This window comes from Ptychodera flava, chromosome 18, assembly GCF_041260155.1.
Source record: "Ptychodera flava strain L36383 chromosome 18, AS_Pfla_20210202, whole genome shotgun sequence".
Taxonomy (NCBI): domain Eukaryota; kingdom Metazoa; phylum Hemichordata; class Enteropneusta; family Ptychoderidae; genus Ptychodera; species Ptychodera flava.
In genome coordinates, this window is record NC_091945.1 from 14,612,922 (window position 1) to 14,634,082 (window position 21,161).

The 21,161-nt window shown below is 36.5% G+C and overlaps 1 protein-coding gene across 1 annotated transcript; it reads left to right on the forward strand.

Annotated features, from left to right (window-relative positions):
- The first annotated feature begins 166 nt into the window (after positions 1–166).
- Positions 167–17,105, forward strand: LOC139116939 (uncharacterized). The gene is made up of 10 exons (XM_070679674.1): positions 167–276; positions 621–734; positions 1,062–1,181; positions 2,484–2,611; positions 4,490–4,691; positions 7,659–7,817; positions 8,510–8,856; positions 13,508–13,636; positions 14,172–14,270; positions 15,141–17,105. The coding sequence occupies exons 1-10, from the start codon at positions 210–212 to the stop codon at positions 15,285–15,287; spliced, it is 1,512 nt and encodes a 503-aa protein (XP_070535775.1). The 5' UTR covers positions 167–209; the 3' UTR covers positions 15,288–17,105.
- The last annotated feature ends 4,056 nt before the right edge of the window (positions 17,106–21,161 follow it).

A 21,161-nucleotide genomic window follows, 5' to 3' on the forward strand; every position in this document is an offset into this window, starting at 1 on the left:
CTTCATTCTTTTTTTCATATTTTGCCCGTGACGCACATGTGTAAGTTTCAGAAGTACACAAATGTGTACATTTTTCTGATGTGATACAATGTTTACGTTCTTATTCACATTAGCGGCGCTGTTACACATTTCCAGTTTTGTTTTCTTGTTGACTCTGTGTAGATATTGATGAATGTGAAAGTAATCCCTGTCAGAATGGTGCAACATGCATGAATGAAGTCAATCAATACAGCTGTACGTGTGCAGATGGCTACCAAGGAACCACTTGTGAAATGGGTGAATATTCGTCCACTGATGCAGCAGTCAGATTTTTTAGTCAACATTTGATGTCTTAACATGGCACCTCTATCGGAGACAGGAATAAGAAGGGAAACAGTGGTTGAAATGATTTCATTTCGCATTCTGACAGTCACTTTAAAAGAAAGCAATCTAGCTTCAATTTGCGCATCTTTTTATTACTTTTTATTTTAAAAACTCGAAACGCCTATCACTATGTTGCCAGACGTATGCAAAAATTAATTTTGTATTACCAATGTTGCTGTGCACTCACAGCGAAATTGTTGTAGATTTAAAAATCTAATATTTTTCTGCATGTTTTGTCGTCTTCTTTCTTAATATAGATATCAACGAATGTGCAAGTGATCCATGTCAGAATGGTGCAACATGCGTGGATGAAGTAAATCAATACAGCTGCAGCTGTGTCTCTGGCTACATAGGAACCAATTGTGAAACAAGTGAATAATTGTTTCAGCATCTTTTCGTATTTAGACAGGAAGTTCAGAGTAAACAAAAAACGCTTCAGATTTGTGCAAATTTCGTAAATAGAAAATTGATTGAGTTCATGATAATTGGTTGGTTGATTGATTGATTGATGAATTAACTTATAACATGCGTTACCAAGCTTGTATGTGTCTATTTGTTCGTGCATGTTAATAATTAGGCGCCGTATCTCCTCAATACTTACGTTTTAAAATTAGCCCACCAGATGTATATCTCAAATATTAAGAGGTAATGTGATGTTTTTTACCGTAATCGAATTATTATTATATTTTGTCGAGAAGGCGTGAAGAAATGCAGCCGTGACGCATGTGATTCCACTACTGAGAATTGTGTGGAAGGAGGAGACACATACGCGTGTCATTGTAAAGCTAACACTCGCAGACAAAACAACAAGTGCGTGCGTAAGTACATGATTTATACATATGTATGCAGTATATATGTATCATTTCTGTCAAAAACTATAGGAGAAATACAGATCAATATACTTAGGAACGTTCGGCAAAAGCAATTCTAGAGTTTTGGTAGTCAAATTCACTTCTTCGAATTCCGATAATATATGTTATATGTGTCTTTCAGCTTGACTGTGAACGATTGCATGTTCACTACACACGTTTTCTATCTAAAGTACATATAATATGTGTCACTAATTTGTAAGAAACATAACAAAGCGTTGTGTCTTGGCAAAGATGGGTCAATAATGCCAGAACAAAGATTGCCAGTTAATGACTCCTGCCAAACAACAGATTAGGAAATTGACCGCTGTCTTTCCTAAGACCAAAGAGACTTTCATGTTTTTCTAACGGATGATTAAATGAGTCGGCAACTTTAATGTCTGGTTTATCAACACAATGTGTGTGTGTACTTTAGAAGAAAAAATGTAATGAACATGTAATTGTTGTAATTGTTTACATTCAAGCTTAACGACAAACATTATGAGCTTCTCAGTATTAAATTCTTACATAACTGATGAAATATAATAAGTAGGCTATAAATATGCTTGTACACAACCTCTCTTAGGCACACTCAACAAAAACATATATGGTTGCGGACATACAGACATACACGCGTAAACGCATCAGAACGCTTGTTTTGAAAGTTTGATTCATATACAAGCGGACTTAGTTGGTCTCAAAGTGCCGACGTACACACATACATAGATACATACATATATGCATACATAGAAACATACATAGACACATACATACAGAGATACATATACATACATAGATACATACATAGTATTACATAGATACATACATAGATACATACATAGATACATACATAGATACATAGATACATACATAGATGCATACATAGATACATACATAGATACATACATACATACATACATACATACATACATACATACATACATACATACATACATACATACATACATACATACATACATACATACATACATACATAGATACATACATACATAGATAGATAGATACATACATACATACATACATACATACATACATACATACATACATACATACATACATACATACATACATACATACATACATACATACATACATACATACATACATACATACATACAAAAATGTACCTACCTACCTATTTACCCACCCACCTACCTACCTACCTACCTACCTACCTATAAGTACTGCGATCATACATACTACCTTTCCATTCGAAATCTTTCTCTACGTCTTTAAACATATTCCCCTCAGCAACGGACTCTTATGAGGTGTCAATGACAATAACACTGATAAACGGAATGGAAGCTGAATACAGTAATGCTCTGGACGATCGTGAAACAGCTGAATTCAAGTTGTTAGCTAGGATTATCATAGACATGGTGAGTAATAGTTCTGGGCGCGAGATTATTGACGAAAGGGCAGCGATGCTGGCCATGACTTATCCCATGACTTTTCATTAATTTTTGCATTCTGGTATAGGTCATCGCATAAGCGTCACGAGTTACATTTATCGATCTTAAAACATTCAGCGGCATAAATCTTGTTGACTTGTTTTAGATCAATTTCAGCTTGAGTACTGCATAAATATTCGTCTGTGCAAGTCCGTTGAAAGTCGTAGTTAATGGTAAATTTACAAATCATATTCACTGATAATTTGCAAGCACACCAGTTTCCAAATCGCAAATGAAGAGGGGATTTAATCAAAACCACTAAAACGTTAACTATCATGATAATCATTGACAAAAGCTCTGACATTTAGCTTTGCGGATACTATTGATAACCATAATGCCAAAACTTTCAAACCGGTTTATGTTGATTTTACGGCAATATTGGATTGTGACGATTTCTTATTTCTCATGTGTAGTTTAACTACGAGGCATATGTGGCATATGAGATCAGCTTTCACGATAAATGATATTGAAATAATTTGCGGTGATTACTTCCAATTAATTGGTGTTAATGAATAAAATATAATACCCTAAAATATTTTATCTCTAATACTGTTTCGTTTTCAGAGTGACAAGAATATTTTCTATAAACACATACATTTGCTCTATCATGGAAATATGTGCAAAAAATATGTTCTTTTTACAATATATTTTCGTAAGCCTTTTGTTGACGCGGTAGAATGTGTTTCCTGCACCTCTACAAGCTCTCTCACACAAATATGTTTATTTTAGTAATGGTATGGCTGTATTCTACGCAAATGGAATGAATATTTTGTAAACAGAGTGAGAACGAGAAGAGACGAGAAGAAATACTCTGAAGGCGTATGGGCACATGTTTGTTTGTTTGTTTGTATGTGTTTGAGAGAGAGAGAGAGAGAGAGAGAGAGAGAGAGAGAGAGAGAGAGAGAGAGAGAGAGACAGTGATGCCTCGAAGATTTCAAGTAAAATTATTCATTACAAAATTAGCTAAATATCGTGCTCCCAGAACACATATCATATTTCCCTTAGGCCTTGCAACTGTCCGAAAGTGTAATTCTCAGAAAAGACACTAATTTCACAAATGACAATTTCCCAACGCAACCATATTTTTTTTATTAATTTTGACTGAATTCGGGAAAGAAACTTCTCTGTAGAATTGCACTATGAATTGCCCGCATTTTTCATATAAAAATTGTACTTTAAACAGGAAAAGTATGGTTTGAATTAGAAAACAATTGGCAGATAGCTTTAGACCATTATTCTACCCTGACTTAATCCAATAGGGCCACTACCAGGAATCTGATCCCACCAAGTTTTATTTAAATTTATATCCGTTGTGGTTTGTGGTGTACAGTCTGTCATACATTCATGGAGGGATAGCAAGTGTGAAAAGTTCTTATTATTCGCCATTTCACATCACATATTAAAAAATGTGTCATTAATGGCTTTCCATAAGGTTGTCAATTAGGCTCAAAGCCAGCAATTAAATTTTCAATGGCCACCTACGTAGCGTGCAGCTACGTTTACTTTAAAACATTCAGCGGCATAAATCTTGTAGACAGGTGGTTACATCAATGTCAATTTAAGTATTGATTAATTTTTTATGGTGAAGTTCATTTAAAACTTTTAGTTAGTGATGAAAATAGCGCACTTATGGTGCTTTTGCAGAACTTCATGCTCATTGCTTCACTTGCCATTAGCCTAATTACTCATCATATTAACACGGAATGCCACAAGCATCAGTGTACGTATCAAAACTCAAAGGTCAGAACTATTTCTTACCCAAACTATCTTCGTAAACTTTTTGTCTGCTACCACCTTTTTTTCCAGATTGACCGAATTCTTCGGAATCTAGGGGGTTATATAGATACCGTTGTTGTTGGCTTCAGCCCCGGCAGTGTGAACACGCAAACCGTTAGTGCCTTCTTAAATACCTCAAGTGCTACATCCGATAACATAGAAACAAGCTTTGAAAACGCTGTAAGAGGCCAAAATACATCAAATTTGACAGTCGAAAATATAAAAATCAAAGGTAAGTTTTAGCTACATCTAAAGACAGTTATCATTGTATCTATTTTTATGAAATCTGCTTTAAATTTTTCGTTTTTAATGTTGTTGATACTATGTTATTATAATCTGTAAGTTCTGTTAATGTAAAGAAATCTTTCTTTACGTCGCATTTCCGCCACGTCACACATGCACAGTCTCTGGTTCATCGACCTCTCGAAGATGATGGAAGCCTGTAAAATGCAGTCAATCACTTTGAGATTCATCAGAGAGCTCTTGTAAATTTGAGAGATCACCTGATTTCAGACAAGAAATGGCAAAAAGCACAACTGTAATTTGTGAAGGTGACCAATCGGGACTTCATGTGGTTGATTCCAAATCTCAAGTTCTGTATATTAAGAGCATGGGTCGACCAGGTCAGCACAACTTGCTCAGGGTGTTTGTTCGTACTTGGCTCGATTATATTGAAGATTTCCCTTTCTGCGTTTAACTTTAGCTGTACCTTTCGTTTCTTCATACCACAGTGCCAAATCGAAGTTCTGCAAAGATATGCTCTGGTCAGTGCACTAATGGAGGTCAAATTAATGTCAATGCCAGTTACTGCTTTAAATAAGAATAAAACGTATATTATATGGTACAATGATATAATTAAGATATTTAATTGGTGGTGCAATCTGGTATTATATTTTTGGGCAATGTTAGTGAAACGATATCTTTGAATTATGTTTTTTACTATTATACATAGAGTATTTTCTGATTGACTAAGCATCTCCTTCCAGTATTATAAAATTATCTGCCCAACTGTATACACGGAAAGATCAACTCAAATGACCCACGTAAATAGATACACAGTGAGTCCTTATAGTAAATAAGCAAATTTTCAAATTAGAAATTCGTACTTCGTCCTCAACACTGTCGTTGGAAGGCTACATTTGATTTGAAAAAGGATATTAATAAATTGTCGGTTTACTTGGCCTTGGCTATAAACTAAATAAAAGGCCCAGCTCGTTTAATAGACTGAACAACCTTTTAATGTACTCTTTTCTACTCTGAAATGTCGTTCAGAGAAAAACTGGAAATCTCTCTGTTATGTATTTTGTTTGTAATTGTTAATGAAGATGTTCAGCTTATGATAAAACGACAAACAATAAATAAATTCTTCTTAAGCCTTTCTAATTAAACGTCGGGTGGCCTAAGAACATTGCAGATTACCTTTAGTTAAAACACAAGTTCTAAACTATTCCAAGAAACTAGGTCCGGGGGACATTTTACATGTCATCAAGACTTGCATTGAGATCTCCAACGCTTTTGGTACTGCGTTAGGGACTGGTCAGTTTCTTCGGCCTTGAGAGGAGGCGGTGGATTATTTTTTACCGATGTCAAAAAGTTGCTGACCCCCCCTATTCCAAAGTTTGAAAACAGGGTGAACCCCCTATTCCAAATTTCGAAAACAGAGTGACCTCCCGCCCGCATGCGACAACTGTAAAACAATAGGTGGACATAAATGTTCTATATATATATATATATATATATATATATATATATATATATATATATATATATTACATACATTTATATTTTAACAGTCATTCTGTGTTTTAATGAAATTGTTGACATGTCAGTTGTAAGGTAGGAATTTCGAAGTGTCAATCTTAAAGTTTGAATACAGTACATTTTGAATGAGCTGTGAATGTATTTCACTGTCTATGCTTTGCCAGATGTCTTGAATTGTTGTACAGAAATTGATGATAATCATTAATATCAAAGAGGAAAAAGCAGTAAATCAAAAACTTTGATGGGTGTTAAGACTTGCCAGCCATCCAATTAAATCTCGTGAGGAGCCGTAGAGAGGCGTTTTAGCCAAATCTGATGTGTGCAGTGTCTGAGATGACCTTTTCTTGTAACATCGAAACCATAAAAGCACTGCTAATAATGACAAAAACTGCCTTTTTAACTGTTATTTTTGTCATAAAAAGGATCATTCTACAGAAAACCTGAGACAAAAAGGAAAACAGTTGCATCAATGAGAACGAAATATATCTTGTCATTTTTCTATCTCTTAAATAAGTCTCTGTATCAAATATATCTTGTGAAATATTTGTGCATGTTGCTTTCTCATACTGAATTCTCATAGAGAGAACAGAAAAGTACCAGGAATTTGTTATGCTTTTTCATATGAAATGCAGATTTCACAACAGTACACTTTCACTTAGCAAACATCAAGATATCTCTGGCATATATCTCTGATTTATTAAAGTATGGCGCTCAAATGGCGCGGAGAAAAATATGAAACATCCTGATATCTCTGATATATATGTCTTGTATATTAAAGCCATGCACAGGAAGAGCGTGATGAAAAATATCTGATATATTAAAGTAATGCGCTCGAAGAGCACGCTGAAAAATATTGAACATACAGATATCTCTGATATATGTATGCCTGATATGTTAAAGTTAGGCGTGCTGAATAATATGTCTGATGATTAAAATGCAACTGAATGATGTAATTTGTGGCTGACACGATGCATTTTCGGCAATGATGAGCCTGTGTCTAAATTCAAAAACACACTGACCCCCCCCCCCCCCCCTTATTGGGCATTTCAAAAACATGGTGACCCCCCTATCACCAAAGTCAAAAACAGGGTAACCCCCATGAATCCACCGCCCCTACCCCGGGCCGAAGAAACTGACCAGTCCCGTGGCACGCTCGATCTCTCTCAGTTCTTCTTACGGCAACTTTTGAATAGTCCGCCGGGTTTTCCTAAATAACGTATCGTCAGTCCTGTGTCAGTTCAGGTTTTCGATGCATAACTTGGGTATCAAGAACCTCGCATCTACAACTACCAAGACTCATCGTTTAATACCTCAATGTCTGTGCAAAACAGGACTTCTTTTTCAGCGGTCCAATTAAACCTACTGCCCAACTTAGTGTTTAGTGAAGTGCTATGTGTCCGGGACACCCAGTAACCAACAATGCATATTGTAATTTCAGAATTCGAAGAATCGGCTTGCATTTTACCAGGAAGCCATGATTGCCACAAGTACGCCAGTTGCATCGATAAATACGATGGTTCTTTTACCTGTGAGTGTAAGAGCGATTATCAGGACGATTCGGAAGATCGAAGCGACAGACCAGGAAGGCTTTGTTCAGGTGAGGCGGAAGAAGAGCTGTACTAGCAATTGCATACATGTCTTTGAGTCGCATTTTACATTATGCGCGAATACATATACAGTATGATACATACATACATACATACATACATACATACATACATACATACATACATACATACACATACTGACATACAATACATACACACACACATACACACATACATACATACATACATACATACATACATACATACATACATACATACATACATACATACATACATACATACATACATACATACATACACACATACACACATACATACATACATACATACATACATACATACATACATACATACATACATACATACATACATACATACATACATACATACATACATACATACATACATACACACATAACACACACATACATACATACATACATACATACATACATACATACATACATACATACATACATACATACATACATACATACATACATACATACTTACATATACATACTGACATACTGACATACTGATATACCTATTGACATACATACTGACATATTGACGTACATGTATGTGTGTACGCTCATACTACCCTCCATAAAAATCTTACATCATATCCTCTTGAGCAACAGACAATAACAAGGTGTCGCCGAGAGTCAACGATATAACTTGATACGTCACTTACGTAACCACTTTCATGTCTTCTCAGAAATATCTATGGACCATCTTGTGACAATCGCCATCGGGGTCGGCATTTTGTCCGGACTTCTATTGATCAGCATCATCGTATTTATTGTGCATTGCTGTCATTTGTACAGAAAAGCTTGGAAAGCTACCGAAGCGCAAGTCGTGAACGATTTGCCGCCGGCAGTTCATTCTCTTGTTCACCCGGCCACTTGGGCTGTTAGAAGTCCCGGCGTTGATGATGGCATATTCAGTGATCCTGAGACCGAGAATTATTTCGAACAAGATAATCGCAACTCTGCAGCGACGGCATATGTTGACGAAAAACGAGTCGACTCGCAGCAACGGCATCTGACAAATGCTTCAACCGAGGTATGTTTTTCTACGATACACAATATATCGCTTGTTCTCCCCTTTAAATTTCGCAAAAAATACAACAGGTTTAATAGAGGTGCATTACATTTACAACTACCTTTTTCAAGGATACATAGACAAAACAACGATCTTGAATAAAACAAAATCGGCAGCCAAGCGTTTCGCTCTGTAACACTATCATTAAAAGATATTAAAACATTTTGGATATACGCGATGTCAGAACAAATTAAAACAAAAACCTCATATATCAATAAACCCGCCATGGGCAGGTATGTGAGCAATTAGGGCACACTCGCCCAATACAGCATGACTCGCTCAACCAAACATCCATCTCAGGCCTTGGGCAATGGGACTGTTACAGTGTATTATTACATGTGCTTCATGTATTTAAATATGGGTTTGTACGTATTTTTACATCCAAAGCATGAAAGCAGGCTTTGGCTTTGAAATTGATTTTACAATTAAGCGATGATCACAATACAAAAATTGAGCAATATGACATCAAATCAATTCCAGCAATCATTGTCGTTCAAGGCAAAAATACAAAAGCATGCAATTATTTTCGTTCGAATTTTTCAATATCCACATGTGATTATTCCCACTTGCTTCATAAACCTTATCACAAAACCGCACCATACCAGAATGTATGTCGGATACAATAGTGGTCAAGAGTTGTGACAGGCGCTTGGTTGTACATCTGCTGGAACCAGCTAACGTTGTTTATAGGGATTCTAGTTGATTTTAGGAATCCAATATAGTCGAGGAAGAAGCTTGTCATCATTCGTCGGCTTGATGCCAAATTCATTAAATACTGATGAATGATTATGAAATATTTCCCCTTCATATAGGGTTGAGAGACAGTAGTTGATATTACACACATATGAATTAATTTTCAGTTCATTCATCAAACACTGAATGTAGTATTGCTTGCAGACAAAAATTATGTTATTCGAAGCCTTGCCTGCAGAACACATCAAAGTCATCAAAGGTAGATATAGTGTTGATACAACACTTGAAGAACGAAGATATGAAATGCGTGATCAAACTTTTTCTCTGACTGTACGTAACCAGTCAGAGAGGCACCCAACGTATTCTACTTCTAAGCAGGCCCACTTCTTTGCATATGTCTCGGCAGAAGTCATAATTTTAAAATTACAGTTCCAGTTTATATTAGGTGACTCACAATACTTAGGGCCACACTGGAACAGATGCTGAAGGTTATCGTTTGTGACGATGTTTAGGTCACCAGTTATTATATGACCATAAGGTTTGTTTGTAGGAAACTATAAGGGGTTCTTGAAATTTAAAATATGGTGGCTAGGCGACTGATGCCGTATGTTGTGGGTTCGAACCCGATTGAAAACTAGCCGTATTTTCTACCCTGGGTTGATAGTTCTGCTGGTGGACAGAATTGTCCCCGAGACTACTCGTTCGCCCAGTTTAGCGTTGTATTCATTGCTTCGCTTCGATAAAGTTTGTGTGTGCGATGTGTGATAGTGAGCGTACGTGCGTGAGTGCTTCACTAACTCTACAACGTGTGGAGCTGTCGCAGTCAGAAAAATGTAACAACTTAGCCGGCTATTGAACCACTCTTTTTTAGAGAGAGGGGAATTTAGCCGTGCGGTTCTGTCTGCTGCCTCTCCGCTAGGCGACTGATGCCATATGTTGAGGGTTCGAACCCGAACACTAGCCGTAATTTATCCATGGCATCATTGTTTTGTAATATTGCTGATGTTAATATTGTCAATATCCTTCGATAACAAAACCTGACAGGAAAAAAACCTCTGCTGCACCGTTGAATCATTCTGCCGAATTGGTCTGAATATGCGGTCTTTGCCTATATCCATAACAATGGATATTAACAGAAATTCAGGTGCTCCAGGACTGTCAATTTGCATGTTTTCGACAGGAGAGATTTTAGGTTTTGTAAGGAACATCCAAACAACTCTGTTATTTTGTGAACACCTAAAGGTTTGTTTAGCATCCATTGGGTAAGAGATCAATCAACTGGGGATTTGTGGTACTATTACTATGTCTTTGGCCATGGCTTTGTTGTCTTTTCGGGTGAGAGTTGAATAAACCCATGATATTGACAGATTTTCCCCCAGGGCTTGATAGGTTAGCCACACCTAATGTGTTGTCATTACAGCCTTATGGTACACTGTAGCTGCGCTGAGTTCAGTGATTCAATATTGTTCACGTTGTTTGCGATAGCTCCTCCATAGTTTAGAACTGTTGGAAGAATGGTAGATGTTTTTCCAATATTCTAACTTTCATTTTTAAAAATTGAATGCAAAGGATTATTAAAGTGGGTGTATAGGCAAGTTGGCAAGATTTTATTTATGCCAGACTATACCCACACATCCTCATTGAGATTTTTCCCCTGTCTCTCTCACGTATATTATAGGTATACTGACACCTGTTCCAATTTTGCCACAGTTACCATGGAAAGAGAAAATCTAACCAATCACAGATTTAAAGCGGTTAGCCGCTTTTTAAAAACAGCGCATTTTGAATACCTAGGAACGCCCCTCTGAACGTAGATGGGCATATTTAGATTACAGGTGACTGTATACCTTTAAGCTACACATAGTGCACTCTTTTCCGATATTTTATGTAATTTTGGCAACGAAAATGTGAAAACGTGTGTACATGAGCACATAAAATCGTGTTACATCTTTGTAAAGAAAATTAATGATTTATCAAGATACATTTGAAAGGCCAACAAAAACTGTTCAAGAAACTGTATAGGAGACTATAGCAAGTGAAGAGGCTTTTTCACATCAAAATGACGGTAAAAATGGCAATGTAGGAGAGCAAAATTCTACCTTCTGAAGTTAAATTTAGGGTAACCCCTTTTAGAGTCAAATTCGCATGCACAGAAACACAGTGTATTCTGATTATAGTCAAGTGAATTTATATCAAATTATTCCTTTCGACCCTTGTTGCTAAACTGGGCTATGGCAGTGCTCAATCTAATGCAGTTTGCCAACCGCACAACCTCTCTCTTGAACAGTGCCGAGGAGTATGATCAAGTCACATCTGTACTCCAACGGTTGCACTGGCTTGTAGTAACTTACAGAATCAAATTTAATATCCCGTTGATGGCGTATAAAGCGATTCATATACAATTCTGACCCCATCAAACAAACATACAAGCAGAGGTCTCCATTCCAGCAACAACAACTACTGTGTGTACCCAAGACTAGACTCACATCATACAGCGTCGGCGACGAATCATTGCAACATCATCTTCTTCACTATGGAATCATCTTCAAAATGTTATCTGTACAGGATTTAATGAGAGTATCTTCAAATCCAGATTAAAACTCGTTTATTTCATCGGTTATTTCTTTGATTACGAACGCCATTGCGATTGGACATAACTAATGTTAAACTATATATTCCCGAGCACATGCCATACACAAATTTCATTCCTAGTTTTCGTCCTGCCGAAAAAATAGGGTTTTAACATTCCATTCCCTAGTGCCAGTATACTGTTAGTAAACATTAACCACATAATATATAGGTATAACGGCCGTTTGTCTTCGATTTTGACCAGTTCCCCTAAATGCGTGTGCCAGTATTTCATTGTATTGTCAAAATCTCTTGGAATATCGCTTTGGGCATTTTATTAGCTTTATTACAAATTCTACATCGATGAGGTATCGTATTCTTACCTTACTCTCAGAAAGTGAAGCACTGAAGATATTTACTATGAATCAGTTCTATTATAGAAAGCCTAGCCTTGCTGTTTTCTTAGAGCTACCTATTTTAAGCTTTTAAAGCGTCATATAAAAACTGGTTTTGGTTCTTGTCTTGCACAGGCAACAACACAGTGAGGTCCTATTCACTTATAGGTTCCAAATGTCATGAATATGGCATTTCCTTGGCTTATTTAAATTTTCGTTTATGTATTTGTTAGGTTGTGTCATCAAGGACAGATTGTCATTTAATGTTTCATAGTGCAAATGTTTAAGTGCAGATGTGTTTAACAGTTATGATATTTGTAAAACAGGCTCGTTCAAGGAACATAAACGCACAAAACAATATGTTACAAGTGACTGGGATGTTTCGATCAATACAATATTTTCAAACTATTTCTGTATTTCCCTTTTCATTCATTCTTTAATTTTCAATATTTTCGATAAAAGGAACCTTGAGTAAAATCACAAGACTTGGACAAGCAAGGTGACTGTCAATCCCTCAGGCCCAGGCGATACCTTTATTCGCCACTATGTTGGTAGCCCTACGTCCTTTGACAACCTATAGTAATTTTTTGAATAGCCAACACCTTTTGCTTAATACATTGCCACCGGCTGTCTCGTAGGTTCGGCCTGTTTAGGAAAAAGCAATATTAACAAATTTCCTTGCACAGCCAACAAAACTTGTACTCTTACTGTTCAATCAGTTACAGAAACTTCAGAATGACCTTCCTGACCGTGACAATCTGAACACTGAATACTATCAATCACAAGCAAGGGCTGGTCTGAAATGAGGCAACCAAGAAAGACTAGCGAGTAAAAATCGCCGCTTTGTTCAACAAAACAAGTATCAGTGATTTACGTTCGCCAATAAAGGGAAATTTGGAAAAACGACGTTTTTATTTTCCTGTTCATTCATTCTCTTTTCTCCATATTTTCGATAGAAGGAACCTCCATTAAATTCAAAAGACTTAGACAGCAAGATGGCAGTCGATCCTTCAGGCAATGGCGATACCTTTATTCGTCCCTACGTCGCTACTGGAGACGAGGCTGACAAGATGTCCCTCAATGGGGTAAGTTGAATTGGGCATATGTGTAGATACATTACTCTGTGCGCGTGGAAAGGCAAGCGTTTATTCAAGATCTCTTGTATCCTTACGGGCCCAGCCTCTTCCTTGGATTTTAATGGCCCCAATACCAGGGTTATTACAGTCTATGCAAAAATAGAATAAACCTTACGCGCAAACGATCCGTTTTTATGAAATTTTAGGATCAATAATATATTGAGTAAATAATAAATTGATATAACCCCGCCCTTGTAAACAGCCCTGGTTCATCTTTTAGCGTTTCCTGTTCACTGTAGTCAACTCAAAGTTAAGAAAAAATGAACACCTTCATTGCACTTGTTGTGGCTGCTTTTTGAAACGTGGACAGTCCTGTTTTGACAACCTAATGTTTTGAATGATAATTATCCCTAGCTGATATTTTATTTTTCTCAATCCATTACTCGCTGCCTCATAGGTTCGGCCCATAAAGAGACAACAACTGTGAATCAATTTCAGGGCACAGCCAACCAAATTTGTGCTCTTATTGTTCAATCTGTTACAGAAATTTCAGGATGACCTTCCTGACCGTGACTATCCGAGCGCTGAATACTATCAATCACATACAGGGGCTGGTCTGAAATCAGGCAACCAAGAAAAACGAGTGAGTAAAACTTGCCGCTTTGTTGAACAAAATAAGTATCGGGAATTTATGTTCAGCAGTATAGGAAAATCGGGAAATATTAGATTTTTGGTTGATCTCGGCAGAGAATTTAGAAAGAGGTCTGGTGCAAAAAAAATATTTTATCACTTTATCGGGTGTTACGAAACATGAGGAGGCGTAAACAATGAAGTGAAAGTTTGAACGTTGCTGGTGTTCGATAGGACAACGCTATGTATGTATGTATGTATGTATGTATGTATGTATGTATGTATGTATGTATGTATGTATGTATGTATGTATGTATGTATGTATGTATGTATGTATGTATGTATGTATGTATGTATGTATGTATGCATGCATGCATGCATGCATGCATGCATGCATGCATGCATGTCTGTCTGTCTGTCTGTCTGTCTGTATGTATGTATGTATGTATGTATGTATGTATGTATGTATGTATGTTTGTAGCCACATATTTTAAGGAGAAACCATCTATCAGATATAATTGTATACTCATGAGCCCCCTTTACATGTATGCAAATTAGGCACTGTTGCACCCCTTAGATTTTATTATACTTGTGTATGTATGTGTGTATGTATGTATGCATGCCTGCGTGCGGGTGTTTGTACGCTTGCGTGCGTGGGTATGTATATATTATATATATATATATATATATATATATATATATATATATATATATATATATATATATATATATATATATATTGTACATGTAGATAGATCGAAACATACTTCCGTATATATTCAAATACACAGTGACACCAAAACACAAGTCCAGTACATTAAGTGTCCTGCAGAATAACAGTCAAATATCAACATATTAATCATTTTCCTCTTCATTCATACAGAAAGGCGTTCCCGCACGCGATCACCATGATGTAGGTAACCCCGAGTCAATGGATGCAGCATTCTATCTCAGAGACCTGTCGTTCAATATTCCACGGGCCGCCGTCAGAGGATTTCGCCCTCAAACTACAGGGTTTGGTAACCCGTAGAAGATTTCTCCGAACATGCTACAAATAAATGGTATTATTTTGAACTGCAGAATATTACCTACAGTTGTAAATTTTGCAAATCATTTAATACATACATACATGTAAGTTTCTGCAGCGATGGAATTAACTGAGCGTTTTATATTGTAGCAAAGGCTTGTCCCTTGTTATTGATCTACCGCTTTCTAAGAGTCATGGATATTTTAACTCTAAAATTGATGGTAGTCGATTGTTTTACGCTAAAACATTTTTGCGTCGAAAAAAAGAGCGAAATGATTGTGTATAACGACAGTCAATATACAGTCATAAGGACGGAATTCGAAATAGCATATTAATTATTGCAGAGGTCTGGAAGCACTTTGTTGAGGGCGCTCAATAATCAGTAGACACAGCAGACGTTTGAGGGCGTTATGTTTGGAAACAGGAGATAGTTCTCCAAAGCATTTCATATCCCAGATTCTGTTTTAAATTTTATTTTCATTTGGCACGATTAACTTTTACTCCGGGAAGAGACTAGTTAATAAAGTTTCTAGTCTTGCCCGTCAGTTTCTTACAAGTCAAATCTCAATAACATTACTATGTTTTTATTGAATTCTGTCTAACATGAGAAAATTTAAGCATTACCGACCTACTTAACCACTTAAGGTAGCGGTAAAGGCTAGAGCGTCAGTTATAAACTGCAATAAAACTATTAAAACATAAATGTAGTCAACATTCTCTGTGGAATAAAAAAACTAGACATTTGGGCACAAAGGCATGGCAGAATTATAGCCTGTTGAAACTTCTGAAAAACTGACCAAATAAGAAGTTGGGGAGTCCTTAGTGTATTAACTATGGTAGAGGTCCCCTAGCTTTTAAAAAAATGTTTGAAAAGGGAAAGTCATTTTTTACTGTTTTTCAGGAAAGTTTGACAAGGCAGTGTTGCATTCAGAATGCGTGACTGCTATTGTAAATGCATTTTTAGATTATTTGAGTGTCAAAGAGGTGTCAAAAGTGAGATTAACCAAAAAGACAGCTCTGTGACTCCAAAAGAGGGGTGTAAATGTGGCTTGGTTTCATCATTTTTAACAGTTTTCCTACATAATTTTATACCAATTTAACCCAAACTTTGAAATGAGATACGGACATGGAATTTTACAGCCTATTAACAAGGTTAACGATAAGATTTGTACGGCACAATTTTCCTGTATTTGAAGTACTTTTTGAAAAATCACATTTTGAAATTTGAAAGAATTTTTAATAATTTTTTGATATGTAAACCCATGTAAAATCATAAAAACAAATTTTATTTACAAATCCTGCTATACAAATCTTACAATTAATAGTGTCAACATATTTATAACTAATTTGGTAATATTAATACTATTCAATTATTATTAAATTCAAATATGTAAAAAAAATATGAAAAATTAAATTTTAATATTGATTGGTGTCGTATTTCAAAATCATGGCTACAAATATACAATTTTTATATTCTTTGGAGAAAGTATTAACTAAGGGAGTTATCCTGAAAATTTGAACTAAATATCTTGATTCTAACACTTGAAACTTTACATTAACTCTGAGAAAAGAATTGGTGCAAAAATAGCCTTTACCGCTACCTTAATTGAAACTGTACAAATACTTTAACAAAGTAACTTGAATTATGACATTGAATAGTAATGTTTCAAGACTTACAAGTAACCAGTTATAAAACTTTTGATCCGTTATATGGTATTTGAAATTTTAAAATTGGAAGTTAGAAGTAAGTGATTGGAAGAAAATGTATCACTTTTTCATATCAATAGCTATAACAATAAAATATGCACGCTTTTAAAATTACATGAATTATCTACACTGATTACACAATTTCATATTTCAACAGTATTCTATTTTCGCTAGCAAATAATTTAGATAAAATACGATTAGGAGTCCATTATTATGGTTTGAATTGTGTGTTTGTGATTTCAATCTAACTGCCATGCGAAAAGAGCATTAGTGTATTTTCAACGATGTGTGTACTTCACCTGCATGTTTTTTTTTTTTGGTTTTGTTTTGTTTTGTTTTGTTTTTGAGTTTTGGTCATGGTTTAAATAGAAATTTGCTACATCTTGGTGCGTGAAAATGTCAACATTTTTGCTTAAAAAGCGAAATGTGTAATACCACGCCATTTGCCATTTCCTACGGTTATTTCAGCAAAATTGGCAAATAGTTTTGTATTTCGACGCACTGTTTAATGCCCAAAGGGTGAGTATAGCACTTGGCTATCGGTCTTCACAAAAGGCTCACAAATTACGACAAAGCTACCCGTTTGCTGTTCAAACTTAAGTTGACAGTGATTTCGCCAGTAACAATTCCTCCAATCGGAGACATTGGTTCTTTTTTGTGTAAGATTTCAAATTTATTTGTCAAATAGACTGACGCAACCAGTTGTTCTTCACCACCAGTCTCAAAGTTAAAACAGAGGTTCACATATTAGTGAACACAGGTAGAGATCTTACCATATGATTAAAATTTCACGTCTTTACAAATTAGGTTATTTAACATACTTAAACTACGACCTCATTAATATAACAAACTCGTTTATATTTTTTATATATTGTTTTGAAATAGAGAATGGTGCTAATTCGTACTGTTTCTGCTTTGCAATAGCTATAATATGTATTTCAATAAACGGGATATTTCTCTCAAGTGCCAAGTATCACATCATTCGTCGCTTTAATCAACCAAGTTGTTTATTTTTTGTTACCAGCTTTTGTTAGTAAATCTCACAAATTTTGATTTATTGATTGTGATTGTTTTCGTGACAAGGGTGAAAAGCTTACAATGTGTAAAGCACTGAGATTTATACGGAAACAAATATGCTACCATATTTCGCCTGATCATAAAAATTCCATCAATCAATCAACAGGGCTATTTTAAGGCAGAGCCTCCCTTTAAAAGGACGCGAAGCTATGGCGGCGTTCATTGTGTGAGTGGACATCAAACAGGCAACACGGGGGCATACGCTCCAGAAAATGCCCCTTTATAGTATTTTTTCCTACCGCAAAAACGCAGACGGACTGCCAAGCGGTCAGCGCGAAGCTGCTGCCGATCCAATTCTAACGCGACTGGAAGACGTTTTTTTAAGAAATTCGAGCGTTGGTGATGGGGAATCAATGACCATTGGCGATTTGAACCGACCGTCAATCAAACGCTTTTATAAACTCCGTTTGCAGGATTAGCGAAAGGTGACAAAGGTTAAAATCAGTTTGTGTAATTAATGTTATAGAAATCAAACATCGTACTGGCCAGGTTTTTGACTGGGAGGAGAACTCCACTAATGCGAAAAACTGGGATTTAAAATTGCCGCTTTAAATACCGCCAATGTTTACTGTAATTATTGTTTGCGGAGTGTCCAGGATAATGTAATTCCTCGTCAATTGGTACACTTGTGTTATGGCAAAAAGATGGGCGAATTGACAGAGAAGTTGGGATCTTGAATGCAGTCGGACAATGTGAATTCGACTTGAATTGGTATACGTACTCAAGAAATTTCCGAGCACTGGGAGGCAAAGAATGGATTTCCGATTGAAAATGCTACAGCAACATACAGAGCCAGGTCAAGGTCATGGCTGGAGACGACTAAAGTAAATTGGAAGGCAAGACTTTAAGACATCGGGCCCAATCTACGTGTGGTACAATAAGACATTATCATCTTAGGGATAATGCTTGCAGTATATTCACCATGAATAGCGCCCTCAGACATACACTTATTTTTAAAATCAGGAGCACGAGGTCCAGTGTTATTCAGTTATGCTTATTGGGTTCAAAATTCAGGACATTAAATGCGTCAAATTTTGCTTTGTTTTTGTAAAGGAATTGACTTTAAAAATTGACGACATGATCCTCCTAGTTATGCTGCAGCATAGCATCAGTCGAATGGCTTAAAACGAGTCCCGGCATTCATTGTGGTCAGGGCCGCCTTCATTTGATTGCTGTTCCTTACTCCTGCATAAATGTGCGTGGCGGAGAACAATATTCAGCCTGTATCATTGGAACCTATCATAGATGTTAAAACATGTAACACATAACTTTATGACAACATTCTGATTAAGAAATAATCCTTGCCGAAGGCGAGTGTACACAAGGTGTTTTACATTCCACGAAATGTGCCCATGAATGGAATGCATGGAATTTCATTTTGTACAAATTACAAAAGACATATCAGAGGAGTGTGGCCGTTTCAAATTACTGGAGAGAACACATTGATATTAGAGACAACAAAATTAGCGGGCTAGTTTGTTTCGCTTGTAATGACTCGATCATAATTAATGATATTTCAAAACATCAAACTAGTTTGATGTGAAAATTCATTTAAAACAAATTATCCGATTCAGCAAAAACGTAAACACGGTGGATATACGCGAGGTTTTGTTACTTCGCGCAGCTGGGCGGACACTATATTGAGCGGATTCTACCCAAATCGAGATATGTCCCTCTCATACGGCAGCGTTATTAATACTTACTATACAAAAAAATCGCGTTCCTGGTGTTGAAAGTGGTGTTCTCCAAAGTTTATGTATCCAACAACAAGGGCGAGATTTTTCAAACGGAAATTGGCGAAGCAAACGACAATAAGTGACCACTTAACGCTGATATGGAAGTCCAAGCCAAATGTTCTTCTAAAATCAAATCTCGAACGTTGACGCTGCACTTCTGAATATCTCCACATTTATTCCGATTATCTCCAACAATCAACACTATCTATTACTATTTTAATACGGTCGGCTGAGCCCTAGTCCTTAGAATGACGCCATATTGGCGTACCTGATTCTCTGTTTTATATGAGTACGCTTGGAGATGAGGATGTGACCATGCTGTAATAAATGCGGCACATTGAAAAGTACGAGAATAACATTGATTATGTCTGAGTACGACTTTTCAGCCGCATAAACATAGCACTTGCCTTAATTCTGTTAGGTGTAATCCACTTTACCCTTGAGGTAGACTTTACCTTTGGGGAACAGATAGTCAGACTTTCAAATTAAACTAATACAATTTTCTTTTGGTTTACCACTGGAGGAGGCTTACTTTGAAGCTTTCCGGGCAAATGAAATTTTCTACGACTTTAGTTTTGTGAAAATCGGAAATTTTATTTTTTCCCCAATACAGAGTTAACACAGGAGTGGTGGCTATTTTTAATTTCAAATGTCGTTAAATATTTAGTAATTTGTTTCTCTAGTATCAAAATTTGCACGGTGACTTTTATTCTTGATTTTGAAAGAGAATGGCTGAAAACTTGCTCGGGGAAAGTGTGAGCAAACGTTTGAGATTTTTAAAGTCGAAGTGCGTTAAGTTGAGCGACATTAACGAGAAAGTGTTGACTGTACTGAACAATGTTGTCCGTGGATGGGGCAACACACTGGCATACTGGCATGCGCTGCTTTAATTCCTCCATGGAAACTATGGGCATACCCGTAAATTATGTTTGGAACCTGGTCAACAAATAGTCGGCCTAAAGTATGCTCAACTTTCTCTTATAGACGGAAAATCACATTGTCCGTACCTGTCCCCTTTTGGCATAACATTTGGAATGTCAACACTTATTACGCATAAGTAGCTTTTCCTTCGCCATTATGTGGTGTTATCGATGAAAGGTAAATAGGTTGCTCGACTTTCACGACCAGGGGGGCTGGCTGTTGTATAGTTGTACTCAATAGTTTACTTTGAAACTCCCCTCGCTGCAGCCGCCAAGAGATGGGAGCATCATTCTATACATTCAAAAGCAGATTGAACTAGGTCAAGCGCACACGATAGCAGGTCGTTACCGTTTAAGTACTCAATAGTTATATTAAGTGCGATGTTGGGTATTCAAACCGAAGGAGACAATGAACTATAATAGCCTCGTACTGAATG

Excerpts from the sequence above, each read along its gene's own strand:
- LOC139116939 (XM_070679674.1), top strand. The coding sequence starts at position 210 with ATGAATGAAGTCAATCAATACAGCTGTACGTGTGCAGATGGCTACCAA. Across the intron at positions 1,182-2,483 it reads ACAAAACAACAAGTGCGTGC|CAACGGACTCTTATGAGGTG; the intron begins GTAAGTACATGA and ends TATTCCCCTCAG. Across the intron at positions 2,612-4,489 it reads CTAGGATTATCATAGACATG|ATTGACCGAATTCTTCGGAA; the intron begins GTGAGTAATAGT and ends CTTTTTTTCCAG.